Here is a 20415-nt window from a genome sequence, read left to right on the forward strand (position 1 = left end):
GGCATGCACCGGGCCGCAGGCTCCGCCTCCGCGGAACCATAGAGTTGGGAACCTCACGCGGACTTCTCGGTGGGGCGCCCAGGACTCTGGGATCCCCCGCCCGCGCAGGAAGTCGCTCTGGAGACTCGAGGGAGAGCGCAGGCGGCGGCCGGGCAGGGAGAGCCGGGCCTCAGCGCAGATTGAGTCAGGCACGCGCAAGGGCAGCCCCCGAGGGCCGTCCCAGAGGCCCCAGCGCCGCCGAGGTCCTAATAGGCAGCACCGTCTTCCGCCGCACGTGGCTGCAGCGCGATGCCCAAATCCAAGCGCGACAAGAAAGGTGGGCAAAGGGGGTCTTGGAGCCCGGTGAGGAATTTGCGGGCTGGCTGTCACCTGCGGTAGGGGCTTCGCGGGGGAAGCACGGGGGTGGGGGCTGGAGCCGGGTCGGGTCAGGGAGCGGAGACTGCTTTGCCAGGCCTCCAGAGTTTGTCCAAGGCCGGCTGGTCGGGGAATAGCCTCTGAACACCCAGGCTGCGCCCGATCTCGCCTTGGCCCACCTTTTCCTACCTCAGCCCATCTGTCTTAGCTCTCCGCGCTCCCCCCACCCTACCGCCTTTCCCTCAACCCAGGTTTATCCCTAAGTATGGTCTTGTGTACTTGAAGTTGCTTTTGTCTGGCATGCTTGTGCCCCGGTTTTCGTATGGCTGTCTCTTTCTCAGTTGGCAGTTAGTAGGATACCTCCTAAGAGAGTATTCCTGACTACCTCTACTATGGTGAGTCTCTCTCACTCCGGCTCTCTAGCACATTCACTCAACAAATTAGAGAGGGTCCTGGCACTCTCTAGGCGTCGAAGGATACAGCAGTTACAACAAGGAAAGCCTAGAGCCCTCATCAAGCTTAATATTTTAGTTATGGGAAGTATATCCTTTCAAGGTACCGAAAATCGAATCAGTAAATTCAGATAGTGGTAAGTCCCGTGGAGTAAGAGTGAGAGAAAGAGAAGTTGATATTCTTTTGTGCAGTGTGGCCAGAGAAGGTCTCTGTTGAGATGACAAATGAGCAGGAACTTGAAGAAAGTAAATAAGCAACCTATGGAGTTACCTGGAAGGGTGGTGGTCCCAGGAGAGGGAACACGAAGGGCAAAGGCCCTGAAGCGGGAGCATGTTTGACATGTTCTGGGGCAAGAGGCCAGCGTGGCCAGAGCAGAGTGAGCAAAAAGTAGGGAGAGGGGTCTTCCCTGGCGGCGCAGTGGTTGAGAGTCCGCCTGCCGATGCAGGGGACACGGAAAAAAAAAAAGGAGGGAGAGGGAATTGGGCAGAGTGTGCGGGGCTTGAAAGACCTTTGCTAGGAATTGGCTTTCACACGCAGGTGAAACGGGAGGAGAGAGCTCGAGCAGAGGAATGATGGGGTTCAACTTTACTTTTAAAAAGATCACCCTAGTTGCTTTGTTGAGAATAGAGAGGGAAGGTGGGGGCAGTGTGCAGCGGTGGAAGTAGTGAGACTAGCAGTAATCCAAGAGAGCACGGTGCTGGCTAGGTCCACAGTTGTAGCAGTGGAAACGTTGGAAAATGGACAGCTGTATTTTGTTTGCCCTTCTGTGCTGCACTTGCTCCTGAATGGCGTGATTACCTTTCTAGATGTGTGCTTCGTGAAGAGGGACTGACTGAGTGCCAGGCAGGATGAAAAAGAAGCGGCCTCCTCCTAGGACCCAGGGCTTTGCATTTGATGCTTTTTTGTTAAGCGTTTGTGGAATGATTGGGTTCTGTGGAGGGAGCCCTGGTCAGATCTGGCAAATGCCAAACCCTTCTGGTTAAGGGGCAAATTGGGCCCCAGCTGTTGTTGGAGAAGAGGTGCTTGTCCCTCCCCAAAGACGCGTTGCTGCATCCATGGGTCCAAACTGCAAGACAGGGTGTAGCAGAGGAGATACAGTCCCCAGCCCAGAGCAGCCACAGATGGTCTCTGTGTACCACAGCAGCACAGGGACGCACCTCAGCCGGCAGCTAGCTCAGCCACTGGCAGGGCCCCCAGAGCCCTCACACCTCAGTAGGGAGTTTTCGCTTTGCCTCCGGGGAGCTAAGGAATACCTCGTTTGTCTGAGTAACAGGAAAGATGGGAAGGGACCTTCAGGCTCGGGAACAGCAGCGAGCAGGCACTCTGGGGACCCTGGGAGTAGCCTTGCATGCCAGAAGTGGTGGCCACAAAAGCCTTGCTACCTTTTCTCAGATTGGCTTGGTCCAGCTGGGCTACCAAAGGGGGGAAGAAAGAGTCTCCAGGACATCCAGATTTGTCTCTCATCATCTCCCCTTTTTCTTCTTTGTATTAGTCTCCCTCACCAAAACCACCAAGAAAGGCTTAGAACTGAAACAGAACTTGATAGAAGAGGTAAGAGCGTGTTCTTTTTATGTTTCCAGACCTTGTATTTGGTTTATAAACGTGGGTGTAGGGCTGTTTGTCAGGGAAACATGCTGTTTGGAAAAAAAACAACAACAAGGTGCTGCTCCAGCCCTTTTTCCTCCAGCAGCGGCACCAATAAAAACTCCCATAGTGATGGTTTCCAGCTTGATTGAGCCCTTACTCTGCCCTGCACGGCACTGTTTCACATGTGAAGCACCCCTGTGAGGTAGATGCGAGGGGATGTTATCGCTGTTTTGCGGTCTGGTAACTGAAGCTTGCAGAGATTTGTTAGTATGCCCGATGTCAAAAAAACCAGGGAGTTACCAGGTGTGGGTAAATGCACCAAGCCACTGTCTGCACTGCATCAGGCTGCAGGCTGCAGGCTGGGTGAGAGCGGAGTTTCCTCCGCCACAAAGATGCCATTTTCCTTGAGACCACTTCATCGTGGCTGCAGCCAACAACGTGGGCGCCGCAGGGCTGATGAGCCGCCTCCCCTGTGACTAAATGACAAGACTTTACATGTTTCCATATAGCAGGAGCCTTCCTAGTGTAGCTAAGTTTTTAGATCGTCAGCAATTACTGGACAAAGCAAAGAGAAGTGGTCGATTGCACTGGTGGCCACCGTAAGTCGGAAACCTGGGGAGACGGTGGGCTCTTGACCCGTGGCTCAGCTTCCCCCGCACTTTGCCATCACGCCTGCTTTGCGTCAGGGCAGCCCCTGTACTTAGTATCCTGGCTTCAGTAGCAGGGGCAAGGAGGAAACAACCAGGTTAGAGGCTCTACACATCCACAGTTGTAAGAGACCTGGAGCAGTCTCTTTCCCACCTGAGGCCAGAGTACTGCCCAACCCCTGCTGCCCCTTGGACTCCAGAGCCCCATGAATTGTCCTGCAGCTTCGGAAATGTGTGGACACATACAAGTACCTCTTCGTCTTCTCCGTGGCCAACATGAGGAACAGCAAGCTGAAGGACATCCGCAGTGCCTGGAAGCACAGCCGGTGAGCGGGCAGCGGGAGAAGGGCCTGCGGGTGGAGGGGCCAGGCTGCTTGCAAAGCACAGGGGCAGTTAGTGACCTCGGTCACAGGCGGCACCTTAATAAGGACAAAGTGTCATGCCCCCATCCCCGCTGAAGGGCGCTTTTTTTTTTTTTTTTTTTTTTTTTTTGCGGTACACGGGCTCTCGCTGCCGTGGCCTCTCCCGTTGCGGAGCACAGGCTCCAGAAGCGCAGGCTCAGCGGCCATGGCTCATGGGCCCAGACGCTCCGCGGCATGTGGGACCCTCCCGGACCGGGGCACGAACCCGTGTCCCCTGCATCGGCAGGCGGACTCTCAACCCCTGCGCCACCAGGGAAGCCCCTGAAGGGCGCTTTTTAACTGTTAAAGTTTGTCTCGCCTTGAGGGGATGGGGGGCGGGTTGAGCAGTGACCTCTCCAGGAGAAGGGGCTCCCTGAACCCTGGGGTCTGGTCCCTTAAGGAACATCCCACCCGTTCTGGTTCAGACCATTAAATAGGCCTCTTCCGCATATCCAGACGCACTCGCAGTGGGCTGAGACAGAATGTGAGTTTCAGGGTCTGTGCAGGAAAATAATGAGAGGGACCCTGGGCTGGTGACAAAGTGAGCAGGGCTGCGTGGAAGAGTGGAGCCTCTGGCCACACCTTCTGCTACAAAACAGCCTGGGCCTTGGCTCGGGCTCCGGGGACTGAAGCTGGTTTGCACTGAAGTGAGGGCAGGGCGGGGAGCTTCCTTCACAGACCCCTCTTTTGCTCTGTAGGATGTTCTTTGGCAAAAACAAAGTGATGATGGTGGCCCTGGGTCGAAGCCCATCTGACGAGTACAAAGACAATCTGCATCAGGTGCGTCTCTGGCCCTCACAGGGAGGGGCCGAGGCCAGGCTGCCTTCTCCGCTGCTGTCACATGCTGCACACTGCAGCAATCTGGCGGCCCGGGGTCCGCTTAAAGCTCGGTCCTCCTTTAACCTCCAGACCCAGAGAGTAGTGCTGCCCCCCTCCAGCTGTGACCAAAAGTGTCTCCAGATGTTGCTAGATGGGGGGCGGGGCTGGCAAAATCGCCCCCAGTTGAGAACCTCTGCTCTAATGTGACCGACCCCGCCCCACTTTGGTTCTGTAGGTCAGCAAGAAGTTGAGGGGTGAAGTTGGTCTCCTTTTCACCAATCGCACTAAGGAGGAAGTGAACGAGTAAGTGCTCTGGAGGAGCGGTGGGAAGGGAAAGGTTGGCGAGGTCTCCGGGGAGGGCGTAGCCCAGGACTTAGTACAGTGGAGGCACCGAGTAAGACCTGGTTCCTGGTTCCTGGAATCCTGTTACTGAGTCTCTGTTCTCCCGGGCTCGGAGCTCCAGGCTGAGCTGAGGAGGACGGGAGGTGAGGTGAGGCCCAGGCGGAAACCTGCCCTCCTGCCACTCCTCTTTCCCCTCAGGTGGTTCACGAAATACACGGAGGTGGACTACGCCCGAGCTGGGAACAAAGCCACTTTCACCGTGAGCCTGGACCCGGGGCCCCTGGAGCAGTTCCCGCACTCCATGGAGCCACAGCTGAGGCAGCTGGGGCTGCCCACGGCCCTCAAGAAAGGTACAGGGGCGTCCGCAGAGCCGAAGGGTCACAGCTGAGTGGCCGAGAGCGCAGGTTTCCAAGCCACACAACTCCCCCCTCACGCCCAATTTCTACCGGCCTCCGTTCTCTCATGTGAAAACGGGACTAAGAGCGCCCGCCTGACAGTTGGGGTGAATGTGGATGGTACCTTACAGCTAGAATATACAGCAGTTAAGGGGCAAGGAAGGAGGGAGGAGTCACTGCCCCCCAAAAGCCCTCCTGGGCGGCTGAATGCTCACTGATGAACCCCTGCCCCGTGCTGCTGGAAGCCTGGGGGCGGGGGGCCGGCCCGGTTCCTCTGGCCCTGCACAGGCCTCTGTGCCAGAGTAACTGCCTGGAGGCCCCCTTCTCTGCAGGTGTGGTGACCCTGCTGTCCGACTACGAGGTGTGCAAGGAGGGCGATGTGCTGACCCCGGAGCAGGCCCGCGTCCTGGTGAGTTCCCTCCGCCCCGGGTGTCCACAGCTGCAGCGGGAGGGGCCGCAGACTCCTCTGACCCCACTCGCTCCTCCTCACCTTTGGGTCCCTTCGCCTCTGGCAGAAGCTTTTCGGGTACGAAATGGCCGAATTCAAGGTGACCATGAAGTACGTGTGGGACGCACAGTCCAGAAGGTTCCAGCAGATGGGAGATGACTTGCCAGAGAGCGCGCCCGAGTCGGAAGAAGAATCAGAGGAAGACGACGACAGCTGACGTGGACTTGGGACGGGCCCTCCGGGCCTGCTCCAGATCTTCTCTGGACTGGACCGCGTGGGGCTGCCGCCGCCCTCGGGGGAGCAGCCGTGTATTTTGCTGTGGATGCACACAAGGGAGGGTGACAGGGACAGGCTATTCTATAAATAATGAAACTTTGTCAGCAGGGTGTCTCCCGCAAGAGGGACTTTTCTAGCGAAAAACCCTTGGGTTTGGGCTTTGGTTTGGACCCCCAGGATTCTTAGGTCACCTCAAGCCAGTTTCCAGCACTGGCTCCTGTGTGACCACTCGCCGGGCGGCCCTGGGAGCACAAGAGGAACCGCCTTCTCCTTTCCTCTGGCCCGCGGCGGCCCTGGCTTGAAACTGGGATTTGTTTGAGGAAAACAGGCACCCTGCCTGCCGCCCTCCTACCCCTACTCTCTATTCTCTTTCCCACCCCCAACCCCCAAAACCAGGGCCGAGAAACTTGTGGATGACCAGGAGACAGGAGGTGTTGGCTGAAGCAAGAATAAAGCCACTGCTGAAACTGAATGAATGTAAAAACCATTCCACTGCATCCTGGGAGGTTTTAGTCTTCTGGGTGGTGGCTCCAGGTGGTAGGTTTTTGCCCAGATTGCTCTGTTTATAAGTATTTAATGAGGTAATTCTGAACGAGAGAAAATCTACCTCAGGGTGTATGGTTCTCTTTTTTTTCTGTCGCGTGTAGAAGCGTGAGGGCCACCTGCAGCCCCGATGTTGAGAGGTCCCGCTGGGTTCAGGGCAGGAGGCTGGGAGGCCCTCCCACCGCCTCTGCCCTTTGAAGACTAGTCCCTACTCCTGCCCCCTTCTCACCAAGCCTGTGGGAGGACGAGAAACAGCCTGCAGGCTGCAGAGGAAACAAATTCAGCAGGTTCACTGTGGGCCTGGGCTGCAGCCAGGTTAGTGCCTCTCTACTCAGACAGGGAACGCCTGAGTGGATGCAGCCCTGGCCTTTTTCCATGGTGAAGGCAGCTCAGAGTATTAACAAGAACACGGGAGACAAAGGGTTTGTGAACTGGGACCGTGAGGAAAGACCAGCTGCATAAAGCAGCTTGAAGTCAGAACTGACTGGTTGAGAGAATAAAAGAGGTGATAGAGGGAGTGCATCCTTTGCCACCCCAAGGCAGGACTAGGCCTGGCGGAAGTAGTTGGGACATTCATGGGCAGACAGGTGCCAGGCCTGGTCAAAGGCCTGCGTGACGGCCGGCTCCAGGGGCTCTCCCTCAGCGGCCACCAAGTTCTGTTCCAGCTGCTCCAAGCTGGACATGCCCAGGGTGACTGCATCCTCCTGAACGCCCTGCAAGGGGAGACGGCCAGACGTCCACACACTAGCACACCACAGTGACTCCAGTCACACACGCACCCTCCCACCCTGCCCCTGCCAAGACCTGCAATCCAAAGTCTATACCCTGTGTTATTCTGCACAGAACTTATATTGCCTTTGAACGGCTCTACGGCCCTGCTTCCCTAGACGCACACAGGCAGACCTGAGTTCCCCTCTGCTGCTCGGCAGCTGGGCGGGCTTGGGATAGTCGTGTGACCTCCCTAAGCTTCAGGCTTCCTTTACTTTGCAGGGTGGTCGTGGGACTTTTTTTTTTTTTTTTTCTTTTTTCTTTTTGGCCGTGCCTTGCAGCATACAGGATCTTGGTTCCCCAACCAGGGATCAGATCCATCCCCCCTGCAGTGGAAACGCAGAGTTCTAACCACTGGACCGCCAGGGAATTCCCTAAAATTTCATAAAGTACTTTGCTTCAGGCCTAGCACTTAACAGGGGCTCAAGAAAGAAGCACCCATTAGTACGTGATGCCCAAGTTGGAGGAAGTTGTTGGGAAAGCGGGATGGCAGGGAGAGGGCAGCCCTGCCAGGGACACAGAGTTGGCCTCTGCAGAGCAGGCAGCCAGAGACAGATAAATGCTAATGCTGAAAAAATGTAGGTTTCAGCGTCACCCATAGCTTCTGCCCTATCTCATGTAGCCGCAGGTGAAGTGGCCTCTGAGCCAGTTTACTCATATGTAAAGTTGGGATAATTATACTTACTAGGGCCAGTAGTGTTTGTAATGTGACACTTAATAAACTTCTCTAAGAACAGGAATACCACCCAAAACCTGGGCCATGGAGACATTTCAGAAGAGGAAAAGGAGTAATCCAGAAATCACGAAATAATCACGCAGCCCTCTCTTCCACTTCCTCCTTCCTACTTGGAGCTGGGAGTGGTGGTACCTCCACCGGAGGGCAGTCGAGGTCATGCTGGGAGCGCTGGTGCCATACGCAGCCTGCAGGGCCTTCCCCACCAAGGCAACAGCCTCGAAGTAGTGCTTCCAGAAGCTGGGTGGGTGGAGAGGGTGTCATGGGTCAGGACGCTGGGATTCCTGCAGGACACTGGTCCCTGAGGCACTGAGGGACCAACATCTCAAATGGAGGTTTTGTTTCCCTGAACAGCAGAATGCATGTGGATTTCTGGGCCCCTCACCGAGGTGATTTCAGCCTAGTGGTAGGAGCAGCGGGGATGCAGTAGGCAAGGATTCTTGCATCGAACGTGCTCACCGGATGCGAAGAGTACAACTCCCCAGATCAGGACCCAGGAGTGTCTACAGCACCACACCTTTGTGCCCCGGGTCACAGACAGGACAAGCCCTGGCTCCAGTCCTAGCTCTGGCCTTGGCTCAGTCACCTGCCTTCACTTACCTGCTCAGTGAGGAAACACCCCAAGCCAGCCCCACACGGTGAGTGCAAAATGTAAAGGAGATAATGGACCTGCAGTGCTCTGTCAACTAGGTAGAGCAGAGAAGGTGAAAACTATCAACCAAGATCCTCCAGGGGTGAGGCCTAGACGCTGGTGGTGTGACAAGCTCCTTGAGAGACACTGCTTAGGGCAATGGCTCCTAAACCTGGCCAGACAATCAGAAACCCTGGCAGGGGACTTCCCTGGTGGTGCAGTGGTTAAGAATCTGCCTGCCAATGCAGGGGACACAGGTTCGATCCCTTGTCCAGGAAGATCCCTCATGCTGCGGACCAACTAAGCCCGTGTGCCACAACTACTGAGCCTGCGCTCTAGAGCCCATGGGCCACAACTACTGAGCCTGTGTACCTAGCGCCAGTGCTCCGCAACAAGAGAAGCCACTGCAATGAGAAGTCTGTGCACCGCAACAAAGAGTAGCCCCCTCTCGCCGCAACTAGAGAAAGCCCACGTGCAGCAATGAAGACCCAACGCAGTCAAAAATTAATTAATTAATTAATTTTTAAAAGTCCTAGGCCATTTCAACAAAACTAGCATTGGAGCCTTGGAGACTCAGCTTCTATAAATCTTGAAAGATTAGGAACTTTCCAGCAGTCCACAGATAATGTCTAAATTTGATAAGGAATAGCAGTAAAGTGTATGCATCAGAGATCTCACAGTAAATGCCAGAGGGAAGGAAAGCTATAGGAGTTAAAAAGCATCACCTTGGAGGAGTGCGACTTGGAAAGGGCTTGCTTCTAGCTGTGGGCATGTATTACTTTGATAACTTTTTCAAACTTGCAAAAGTGAAAAAAAGGAAGGGAAGAAGGCTAGTCCCAACAGATGTTCAACTATAACTTTAGACATTGATGACAGTGTTATTGTCAAGAGTTTACAAAACTTAGACTCAGTTGCCCCAGGAATCCCAAGTTCCAATCCAAGGTTTCTTCTCCCGCTGTGGGCAGGGGGTAGGCTCTTCCCAGGGAAAAGACATAGTCTCACAGACCTGGTGGAAGGTCCAGAGCTCTACGCATTCCCAATCCAGGCCCCCAATCACTCCCCAGAGACACCGGCGAAATTTTAGGGGTAAATTTCTCAGTAAAGCTGGTGGGAATCCAAGGGCAAAGGTCTGAGCACAAGGGGAGGTCCTGGCCCCCAAGAAAGCAGCCCCAGGGACTCCCCATTGCAGACTAAGGGGACCTATGCCACCTCCCACCCTGATGCAGCCCATCCCCAGCTCACTGATTCCTGTAGATCTCTGCCCAATTGGTCCCAAAGAAGTGGCCCACAGGTTGTTACCCATCCTTGTCCCTATACTTGTACTTGCCAGTCAGCAGGCCCCCTGCGGGAAGGCTGTAATCAGATCCCCTGGCACTGCTCCCAGAGGCTGCTCTGGACCGGAAGTGGGGGTGATGGTGGGGGACCCAGGAGGGATGGAGGACCCAGCCCAGCCTCCTGTCAAACCCCTCCCTGCTTCCCAGGTCTGGGGCCGGGTATCCCCCGGGTCAGGAATAGGGAGAAACAGGACCAGAAATGCCCCCCGGGACCTGGGAGGGGAGCCCGTCCCCACAGCAGCCCATAACCCATACCAGCCAAAGGGTTTTAGGCGTAGAACCTCAGTCCTGAGGCAGGGGAAGAACTCCGTCTCCACTTGCTGGGTGGTGGCGTTGTACATGCCCTGCAGGCAGAAGGGCCAGCTGGAGAGGGCGCATGGGACCCCAAATTTTCCTGTGGAGAAACTCAGTTCAGACCTTAACAATCAGGCAGATACTTAGTGGCGCTGGTCGAGAGGGCTCATGCCCAAGGAAAATTCATTCCTTCAGCCAACATTTCTGAGTACCACGTATGGCCTGGATATTGGATTTCCATCCACAAGCCAAAGGACAAAGCTGCTGCGCTCAGAGATTTAATAGTGAGGTAGAGTGTTAACAAACATACTCAACAAAACAGACAATCATAATACACTAGTAAGTTCTGTGACCAGTGCCTGGCAGCAAGTAGGTGCACAAACATTTGCTGAATGAATGAGGAGGAGAAAAGGAGGACCTGAGATCTCAGGCTCCTCTGGGCTGTCAGGAAAGGCTTCCAGAGGAAGAGGCATCTAAGTGAGACCTGGGCACTCCTTCCGGGGAGAGCGGGGAGGAGTGTTCCAGGCTGACTGCAGAGCGAGAAGCAGGCAGGAAGGGGAGCCAGAGCCAGAGAGAGCAGGCGCCTGTTTGCCAGGCTGAGGGTACCTGGGAGCCATCATCCTGTAGAGCAGAGGAATGGCTGGTATGGAGAGGGCACGGGGAGGGGCCAAGAGGACCCGGGATCAGCAGGCACCCAGGAGACAGAGGCCTCTGCAGCCCTGGCCTCAGCTGGTACACGGTGGGCAGGACCCAGTTGTTGCTCTGCACAGGGTACAGATCTCAGCCACTTCCCAGGCGGCATAGCTGGAGAGGCCAAGCTCCACAAAGTTGGCCTGCAGGGGGAGAGGCCAAGGTCAGAACCCACTGCAGCCCAGAACACCAGGAAGGAGAGACTGGCTGGGGACCCTGGGAGTGGGGGTCTGTCCCCATCTCTGCTCTGGGACAGCCCTGGAGCCTCCACTCTCCTGGGCAACGACAGGCCAAGGAGGGGAGCAGGGGGGCCGCCCTCACCTCCTGGTGCAGCTGGTGGCAGGCGCGCAGCGTCTCTCCCGTGGGGGTGCCGTGGTCCGGCAGGTGCAGGTAAAAGAGGTCCACTCGGGGCCACTGCAGCCGCTTCAGTGACTTCTCCAGCTGGGACCAGAGGCTGTCAGGCTTCAGAGACTTTTCACCCACTGGATTGGCCTTGGTGGTGATTTTCACTTTGGGAGGAGAGAAATGGAAGTCAGTTTACCAAACGCTGGAGAGGATCTAGTGTAATGGTTAAGAGACAGACCTGGGTTCACACCCCAGCTCTGCCAATTCAAGCTCTGTGACCCTAACCAAGTTATTTAACCCCTCTGAGCTTCAATCCCCTCAACTGTAAATTGAGAGTGATATCTTGTCGGGAGGCCCCAAGGATTGATCAGAACTTTGATAGATTTGCTCATTATGAGCTGCTAATGTTATTACGATGACTATTTACCAGACAGCTGGGTGTGCCACGCCTGGCGCTAAGGGCTGGAGGAGGAAGGCCAGCCCTGGATCCCTGCCCTCGAGGACACACAGTCTAAGGGGCCACTACAGAGTAGGTGAGGCCGGGATAAGCACAAGGTGGGAGAGGAGCCCTGGGAGTTCAGGGAAGGCTTTCTTAGAATCTAGGGCTTCCCTGGTGGCGCAGTGGTTGCGCGTCCGCCTGCCGATGCAGGGGAACCGGGTTCACGCCCCGGTCCGGGAGGATCCCACGTGCCGCGGAGCGGCTGGGCCCGTGACCGCAAAAAAAAAAAAAAAAAAAAAAAAAAAAAAAAAAAAAAAAAGAATCTGAATCTCCAGGGGCAGTCAGAGGCCACCCAGAGGCAAGAACGTGGCACGTGAGGAGCCATGCCTGCGACCCCATGGATCTAGAACACCAGGTCCACGGGGGACACAAGGCAAGAGAAGGGGCCACAGACCAGATGGATACAAAAGGCCCTGAGTGCACCCCTTAGAATCTGACTTCAGGGGGCCACGGGGAGACTCTGAACACTTCAGCCAGCGAGCTAAGTTGTCAGCTTTGCAGTTTTGAAAGATGACTCTGAATGAAGCACAGACAAAAACCTCAGGGACAGGTCTGGAAACAGGGCAAATGGCAAGGAGACTGCGGCAGGAATTCAGGAAAGAGAGCAAGAGTCCTCACCTGGGGCCCCAGGGAAGGAAAGGCAAGATATTTCCATCAGAGAAATAACCCATTGAGAAAAGGCTGGTGTTGTGCGGCCTGTGTGAGTCAGGAGTGAGTTCATCAAATACTTTTCTCCCCATCCCCATTAAGAATCCCAGGTGGGGGCTTCCCTGGTTGCGCAGTGGTTAAGAATCCGCCTGCCAATGCAGGGGACACGGGTTCAAGCCCTAGTCCGGGAAGACCCCACATACTGTGGAGCAACTAAGCCCATGTGCCACAGCTACTGAGCTGGTGGCGTTGTACATGCCCTGCAGGCAGAAGGGCCAGCTGGAGAGGGCGCATGGGACCCCAAATTTTCCTGTGGAGAAACTCAGTTCAGACCTTAACAATCAGGCAGATACTTAGTGGCGCTGGTCGAGAGGGCTCATGCCCAAGGAAAATTCATTCCTTCAGCCAACATTTCTGAGTACCACGTATGGCCTGGATATTGGATTTCCATCCACAAGCCAAAGGACAAAGCTGCTGCGCTCAGAGATTTAATAGTGAGGTAGAGTGTTAACAAACATACTCAACAAAACAGACAATCATAATACACTAGTAAGTTCTGTGACCAGTGCCTGGCAGCAAGTAGGTGCACAAACATTTGCTGAATGAATGAGGAGGAGAAAAGGAGGACCTGAGATCTCAGGCTCCTCTGGGCTGTCAGGAAAGGCTTCCAGAGGAAGAGGCATCTAAGTGAGACCTGGGCACTCCTTCCGGGGAGAGCGGGGAGGAGTGTTCCAGGCTGACTGCAGAGCGAGAAGCAGGCAGGAAGGGGAGCCAGAGCCAGAGAGAGCAGGCGCCTGTTTGCCAGGCTGAGGGTACCTGGGAGCCATCATCCTGTAGAGCAGAGGAATGGCTGGTATGGAGAGGGCACGGGGAGGGGCCAAGAGGACCCGGGATCAGCAGGCACCCAGGAGACAGAGGCCTCTGCAGCCCTGGCCTCAGCTGGTACACGGTGGGCAGGACCCAGTTGTTGCTCTGCACAGGGTACAGATCTCAGCCACTTCCCAGGCGGCATAGCTGGAGAGGCCAAGCTCCACAAAGTTGGCCTGCAGGGGGAGAGGCCAAGGTCAGAACCCACTGCAGCCCAGAACACCAGGAAGGAGAGACTGGCTGGGGACCCTGGGAGTGGGGGTCTGTCCCCATCTCTGCTCTGGGACAGCCCTGGAGCCTCCACTCTCCTGGGCAACGACAGGCCAAGGAGGGGAGCAGGGGGGCCGCCCTCACCTCCTGGTGCAGCTGGTGGCAGGCGCGCAGCGTCTCTCCCGTGGGGGTGCCGTGGTCCGGCAGGTGCAGGTAAAAGAGGTCCACTCGGGGCCACTGCAGCCGCTTCAGTGACTTCTCCAGCTGGGACCAGAGGCTGTCAGGCTTCAGAGACTTTTCACCCACTGGATTGGCCTTGGTGGTGATTTTCACTTTGGGAGGAGAGAAATGGAAGTCAGTTTACCAAACGCTGGAGAGGATCTAGTGTAATGGTTAAGAGACAGACCTGGGTTCACACCCCAGCTCTGCCAATTCAAGCTCTGTGACCCTAACCAAGTTATTTAACCCCTCTGAGCTTCAATCCCCTCAACTGTAAATTGAGAGTGATATCTTGTCGGGAGGCCCCAAGGATTGATCAGAACTTTGATAGATTTGCTCATTATGAGCTGCTAATGTTATTACGATGACTATTTACCAGACAGCTGGGTGTGCCACGCCTGGCGCTAAGGGCTGGAGGAGGAAGGCCAGCCCTGGATCCCTGCCCTCGAGGACACACAGTCTAAGGGGCCACTACAGAGTAGGTGAGGCCGGGATAAGCACAAGGTGGGAGAGGAGCCCTGGGAGTTCAGGGAAGGCTTTCTTAGAATCTAGGGCTTCCCTGGTGGCGCAGTGGTTGCGCGTCCGCCTGCCGATGCAGGGGAACCGGGTTCACGCCCCGGTCCGGGAGGATCCCACGTGCCGCGGAGCGGCTGGGCCCGTCACTTCAGCCAGCGAGCTAAGTTGTCAGCTTTGCAGTTTTGAAAGATGACTCTGAATGAAGCACAGACAAAAACCTCAGGGACAGGTCTGGAAACAGGGCAAATGGCAAGGAGACTGCGGCAGGAATTCAGGAAAGAGAGCAAGAGTCCTCACCTGGGGCCCCAGGGAAGGAAAGGCAAGATATTTCCATCAGAGAAATAACCCATTGAGAAAAGGCTGGTGTTGTGCGGCCTGTGTGAGTCAGGAGTGAGTTCATCAAATACTTTTCTCCCCATCCCCATTAAGAATCCCAGGTGGGGGCTTCCCTGGTTGCGCAGTGGTTAAGAATCCGCCTGCCAATGCAGGGGACACGGGTTCAAGCCCTAGTCCGGGAAGACCCCACATACTGTGGAGCAACTAAGCCCATGTGCCACAGCTACTGAGCCTGTGTTCTAGAGCCCGTGAGCCACAACTGCTGAGCCCACGTGCCACAACTACTGAACCCACGTGCCACAACTACTGAAGCCTGCGCGCCTAGAGCCCGAGCTCCGCAACAAGAGAAGCCACTGCAATGAGAAGCCCGCACACCACAACAAAGAGTAGCCCCCGCTCGCCGCAACTAGAGAAAGCCCGTGCGCAGCAATGAAGACCCAATGCAGCCAAAAATAAATAAATAAAATAAATAAATTTATATTTTAAAAAAAAGAATCCCAGGTGGCTGGAGTGATAGGCGAGGGGAAGGCCCTCTGCACTGCTCACACTTGGAAAGTCGCCTCAGCAGGCCAGACCCCTTGAGATGGGAGAGAGCAGGCTGGAGGGTTGGAGGGCTACTCACTGGAATTTTCCCTTCCACCATCTCATCCCCCTCAGCCCCCACCCCTTCTTGATGTTAATTTCAGATCTGAGATTTAAGAACTTTGGCCCAGCTAGTTCCAGCCTGACGGAGGGAAGAGAAGGAGGAGTTGGAGAAGAAAAAGCATTCAGAAATAAGACCAGCCTAAATGTCCATCAACAGATGAATGGATAAAGAAGATGTGGTACATATATGCAATGGAATATTACTCAGCCATAAAAAAGCATGAAATAATGCCATTTACAGCAACATGGATGGACCCAGAGACTATCATACTAAGCAAAGTAAGTCAGACAAAGACAAATATGATACCACTTATATGTGGAATCTAAAAAAAATGATACAAATGAACTTATTTACAAAACAGAAATAGACTCACAGACCGAAAACAAACTTATGGTTACTACAGGGGGAAGGGGTTGGGATAAATTAGGAGTTTCAAATTAACATATACACACTAATATATATAAAATAGATAACCAGCAAGGACCTACTGTATAGCACAGGGAACTATACTCAATATCTTGTAATAACCTATAATGGAAAGGAATCTGAAAAAGAATATGTACAAACATATTTAGTTATACATATATATGTATATGTATAACTAAATCACTTTGCTACACCTGAAACTAACACAACATTATAAATCAACTAGACTTCAATAAAAATTTAAATTAAAAAAAAAAGAAAGAAGACCAGAGTTGTCTAGATAGCATATGAAATGCATGCATATTCTCGTTTTGTTTCAGATCTGTGCTGTGAATCATTTCACTGAGGAGCCCCAAAGTAAAAGATGGTATATGGTGCTAATGATAATACTACTACTAAATAACAGTAACAGCTAACATTGCTGAGCCCTCACTATGTCCCTGTGAGGCACGTTATAAACACTTCAGATGGCATCAGACTGATGACAGATGTCCCCCTACCCCCATACACAAACCCTCCACTTAGCTACGTCTGCCTGTTCCGACACCCTCAGCACTGCCAAATCTCATTGCCTTTGCACACTCACTGCCCACCCGCGCAGCCGGGAATGCCCTTTCTCCTCTTACTCCCCCTGGAAAACTAGCAGTTCTTCAAGGTCTGACGTTCCGTTTTCCGAGTGTTCCTCAGTGTCCCCTCCCAGGAAGTGGTCCCTCTTCTGGGCTCCCCAGCCACCTCTAGACTCTGAGTTCCCTGGAGTGGGTTAGTGTCAATTTCCCTTCTATGGCCTTGGACGGAGGCTGGCACAGAGAGGGCAGTTAGACACCATACCACCCCCACTCTCCCATCCCAGCTACTGCCTATAGCTCCTGCGGCTCCCAGGCGCAGCCACCCTGGTGAAGCGGGAGGCACTGCCAACTGAACGGCGCACCCCGAGCTCCACGGAGCAGTCTACAGCCCAGAGCAACGAGGAAGCAGATCCCCGCCGGTTCCAAAGCCTGATCTGGGACTATGCCAGGAAGTGCCACGGCGATAAGGGCAGGATTCTTGCAGATCAGGACCGCATCGGGCACCTGCGGGGAATGGGAAGGATGCAGGGGCTGCACAGCGCCAGACTCCGTTTTCAGTCCCCCCGAGAGGGGCTAGCCAAGTCGTTCCAGGCTAGACCAGGGTTGGGACGTTGCTGAGGGGAGGGGAAAGGAGAGGAAAAGAGTCAAGACAAAGCACTGTCCGGCTGTCCGGGGCTAGATGTGCACGGGGCCTGAGGAGCGGGGTGTTCACAGAGCTGCGGGGTGGCCAGTGGAGGTCGGCGCCCCGGCAGGAGGGAGAAGCTGTCGGTCCTGACCTCGGCCGGTGCATGGCTCGGGGCAAGTAAGGGGGACGGAGTCCGGGTGCCAGTAGTTACCTCTGCAGTCGCCACCGCCCAGCCCGAGCCCCAGGCCGCCCAGGATGCTCTCTGACGTACGCTAGGGCCGTGTCTATCTCGGTGTGACCGCGCTCCCGGAAGAGGCGCACGGCGCCCCATCTCCATGGCGCCCAGCACGGTGCCTGGCCGGCCCGCGGGGCCAGAGGCTGCCGGCGGGGTCGACAGCAACCGGGACACTGCGGCGGCGGGGAACCTGCAATAGCCCGGTGGAGCGCAGCCGAGCGTAGCACGAGCCCCCGCACGCGGTGGGCCACAGCTTTAAAGAGGGGGTCGGGCCCCGCCCATCGGCGTTTGGGGCGGAGCGCGTGGAGGGGCGGGGCAAGGGAAGTACAGCGAAAGGCTGCGCGGCGCCCCGCCCCCGACGCCCGCGGCTCCCCACCTCCCTCGGCTTGGCTCCTGAGCTGTCCTGGGGTCCACGTGTTCTTCCAGATGGGGCTTTCCTAAGGGCTAAATGTCGTAAAATGAGGTCTTGGCCCAGGGGTGGTGCCCTCAGGGGTGTCCCGCCACCTTGCAGGCCCCAGAGGTCGGCTCTGCGGTTCTCTCGTCGGGACTTGCCAAAGGCTCCAGCCCGCGTCAGTATTAAAGTATTGAAAGAAAAGAACTGTCAGCCTCGAATCCCATACCCAAGGGAAAACACCTTTCAAAAAGGAAAGCAAAGTAAAGACTTCGTTCAGACAAAGGTTGGGGAGAATTCATAGTAGCCAGCTTTCACTACAGCAGATATTTTTAAAAATTCTTTAGACGGAAGAAAAGTTGGATTTACACACACAAAAAGTGAAGAGTGCTGGAAATGGTAAACGCGAGGATGAATATAAAAGACTTTTTCTCAGATAACTGAGCTTCAGGTGGAAAGTATTATTATTATTTATTTATTTTTTTTTACTGCAGACATCAGTAGTTTATTGTTTGTTTAGTCCAAACACATTCAAAATGGAACTTAGGTTGTGTGAAATGAAATTGGGAGAAAATATTCTGGAACAACAAACCTACATATTAAATTAGGGACATAGATAAATGCTGCAGACATCAGTAGTTTATTGTTTGTTTAGTCCAAACACATTCAAAATGGAAACTCAAAGAATACTTTCCACCTGAAACAATTATGAGACAGATAATACAGATAACTTTTAAACAGATAACTGAGTTTTTATAAAGTTAAATATACAATTACTGTATGACTCAGCAAAAACTACACCCCGTTAATCTTCATGAACCTACATATAAAAACATTTGACCAAGCGAATACAGTGATATATAAACAGGATAATACATCACTTCTCAGTGAATTTCATCCCAGGAATACAGTGGGCTTTATATTTGAAAATCAATCAATATAGTTTACTATACTGACCAAAAAATACAACCCATATCATCATCGTAATTGATGCAAAAAAAGCATTTAACAAAATTCAATACCTATTCATGAAGAAGGAGGGGGAAAAAAGAAAAGAAGAAAACTAAGAAGAAAAGGGAATTTCCTCAAACTGATAAAGGGCATATACAAAAAACATATAGCTGACATTATATTTAATAGTGAAAAAACTTTCCCCCTAAGATTGGTAACCAGTCAATGATATCTGCTCTTACCCCTTTTATTCAATGTTGTGCTGGAGATACTAGTTATGCCAACATATTTCAGTGTGCATGCGTTATAACAGGCAATTTCTTACATAACTACAATGCCGTTGTCACACAAAAAAATGAACAATTCTTTTGTGTCACTTAATACCACATCCATATTCAAATAACCCTGTTTTTAAAAAAAGTTTCAGTTGGCTTGAATTAGGATCAAACATGGTTTACACATTACATTTGGTTGTTATATTTCAAAAGTCTATTTTAAACTTCAGCAGTCTCACCCCTTTTTATGCATTTGCTTATGGAAGAGACCTATTAGTTGTGCTATAGCATGTCCCACATTCTTTTTGCATAGTCATAGTTTCATTTAACTTGTTCCTCATATTTTTTGTCAAATGGAAGGTAGTGCTAACAGCTAGATTATATTCTAGCTCACCTTTTTTTTTTTTTTTGTAAGAATGCTGCATCAGTGGTACGGTGTACTTCCTGATGCATCACATCAGGGAGACACAAACAGCATGGTTGACCCACTCCTAATAATGCTGAGAGCAAGCACTGGGTTCATGTGGTGTCAACCTGTTCCCCCCACTGTAAAGTTCCCATGGATCTTTCATCTTATGGTTTAATCTATTGATGACCTTTGCCTGAATCAATCAAGATAGAATTTTTAAGTCTCAGATTATGTTGTGTACATCCTAAATACAGACCTCTTGAGTATAAGGTTAATATGTATAACCTTCTGACTACAGTTGGCCCTTGAACAACATAGGTTTGAACTGCGCAGGTCCACATATATGTAGATTTTTTTCAATAGTAAATATTACAGTACTGCACAATCCAAGGTTTGTTGAATCTGAGGATGTAGAATCTCTGGTGCAGAAGAGAGAACCATGGATACAGAGGAACCTCATATGCAGAGGGCTGATTATAAGTTATATGCAGATTTTCGACTGTGAGAAGGGTCAGCACCCCTAACCTCCACGTTGTTCAGGGTCAACTGTACTTTTAAATGAGAAGAAAAGTACAGGTATTCCTTTTTTCAATTAAACTTTTTAATTTTTGAGAAAATGTTAGATTCATATGCCATTGTAACAAATAATACAAAGAGATACCTTGTTCCCTTTTCCCAGTTTCCCTCAGTAGCAACATCTTGCAAGATACTATTTTTGTTAGGTGGAGTGTCCTATAAATGTTGATTCGATCTGCTGGTTGATGACTCTTTTGAGTTCTTCTATATCCTTGCTGATTTTCTGGTAGTTGTTCTACCTGTTGTTAAGAGACGGGTGTTGAATTCTCCAATTACAAATTTTTTAAAAAATATTTATTTATTTTGGCTCCACCAGGTCTTAGTTGTGGCACATGGGATCTTTAGTTGTGGCATATGGGATCTTTTTTTTAGTTGCGGCATGTGGGATCTAGTTCCCTGACCAGGGATGGAACCCGAGCCCCATGCAATGGGAGTGCAGAGTCTTACCCGCTGGACCACCAGGGAAGTCCCCTCCAACTATAATTGTGGATTTATCTCTTTCTATTTTCATGCCTATCAATTTTTTCTTCACATATTTTGGCAGTTCTCTTTGGTGTTTAAACATTTAGGATTGCTATTCCTTGATGGGTTGACTCTTTTCATCGTTATATAATGTCCCTCTCTGTCTCTGATAGTTTTCTTTGTTCTGAAGTCTACTTTCTTAGACACCTATATAGCCATGTTGGCTTGCTCTTGATTAATGTTTGCATGATATAACTTTCGCCATCCTTTTACTTTCAACCTGCCTATATCATTATATTTTAAGTGAGTTTCTGTAGAAAGCATGTAGTAAGATCATTTTTTAAAATCCACTCTACTAAGCTCTGTCTTTTAAATGATATATTTAGGCCATTTACCATTAATGTAATTATTTACAAGTTAGGCCTTAAGTCTGCCATTTTATTTTTGGTTTTGATTTATTCTCTTTATTTCCCCCCCCCCCCCCCCACCACATGGCTT

At 52.3% G+C, this 20415-nt stretch overlaps 2 protein-coding genes and 1 pseudogene across 4 annotated transcripts; 1 reads left to right on the forward strand and 2 right to left on the reverse strand.

The window, feature by feature from the left end:
- The first annotated feature begins 34 nt into the window (after nucleotides 1-34).
- MRTO4 (MRT4 homolog, ribosome maturation factor) lies at nucleotides 35-7146 on the forward strand. 3 transcript variants are annotated; one of them, XM_055083739.1, is made up of 8 exons: nucleotides 35-316; nucleotides 2300-2358; nucleotides 3264-3367; nucleotides 4141-4222; nucleotides 4497-4564; nucleotides 4802-4953; nucleotides 5331-5407; nucleotides 6119-7146. In XM_055083739.1, exons 1-8 carry the CDS (start codon nucleotides 289-291, stop codon nucleotides 6137-6139), a joined length of 591 nt encoding a protein of 196 aa, XP_054939714.1. In that variant the 5' UTR covers nucleotides 35-288; the 3' UTR covers nucleotides 6140-7146. The 3 variants fall into 3 exon arrangements, with proteins under 3 accessions (XP_054939714.1, XP_007104653.1, XP_054939712.1); XM_007104591.4 differs by having other exon boundaries at nucleotides 5514-6714; XM_055083737.1 differs by having other exon boundaries at nucleotides 5331-7046.
- Nucleotides 7147-10246: 3100 nt separating this feature from the next.
- LOC129391813 (aflatoxin B1 aldehyde reductase member 2-like) lies at nucleotides 10247-12890 on the reverse strand. Its single transcript, XM_055082325.1, has 3 exons — nucleotides 12836-12890; nucleotides 11037-11224; nucleotides 10247-10858 (listed from the first exon to the last, which is right to left on the reverse strand). Exons 1-3 carry the CDS (start codon nucleotides 12888-12890, stop codon nucleotides 10751-10753), a joined length of 351 nt encoding a protein of 116 aa, XP_054938300.1. The 3' UTR covers nucleotides 10247-10750.
- LOC102979848 (aflatoxin B1 aldehyde reductase member 2-like) lies at nucleotides 12639-18723 on the reverse strand (annotated as a pseudogene).
- Between the last annotated feature and the right edge of the window lie 1692 nt (nucleotides 18724-20415).

Source organism: Physeter macrocephalus, chromosome 3 (genome assembly GCF_002837175.3).
Source record: "Physeter macrocephalus isolate SW-GA chromosome 3, ASM283717v5, whole genome shotgun sequence".
Classification (NCBI taxonomy): domain Eukaryota; kingdom Metazoa; phylum Chordata; class Mammalia; order Artiodactyla; family Physeteridae; genus Physeter; species Physeter macrocephalus.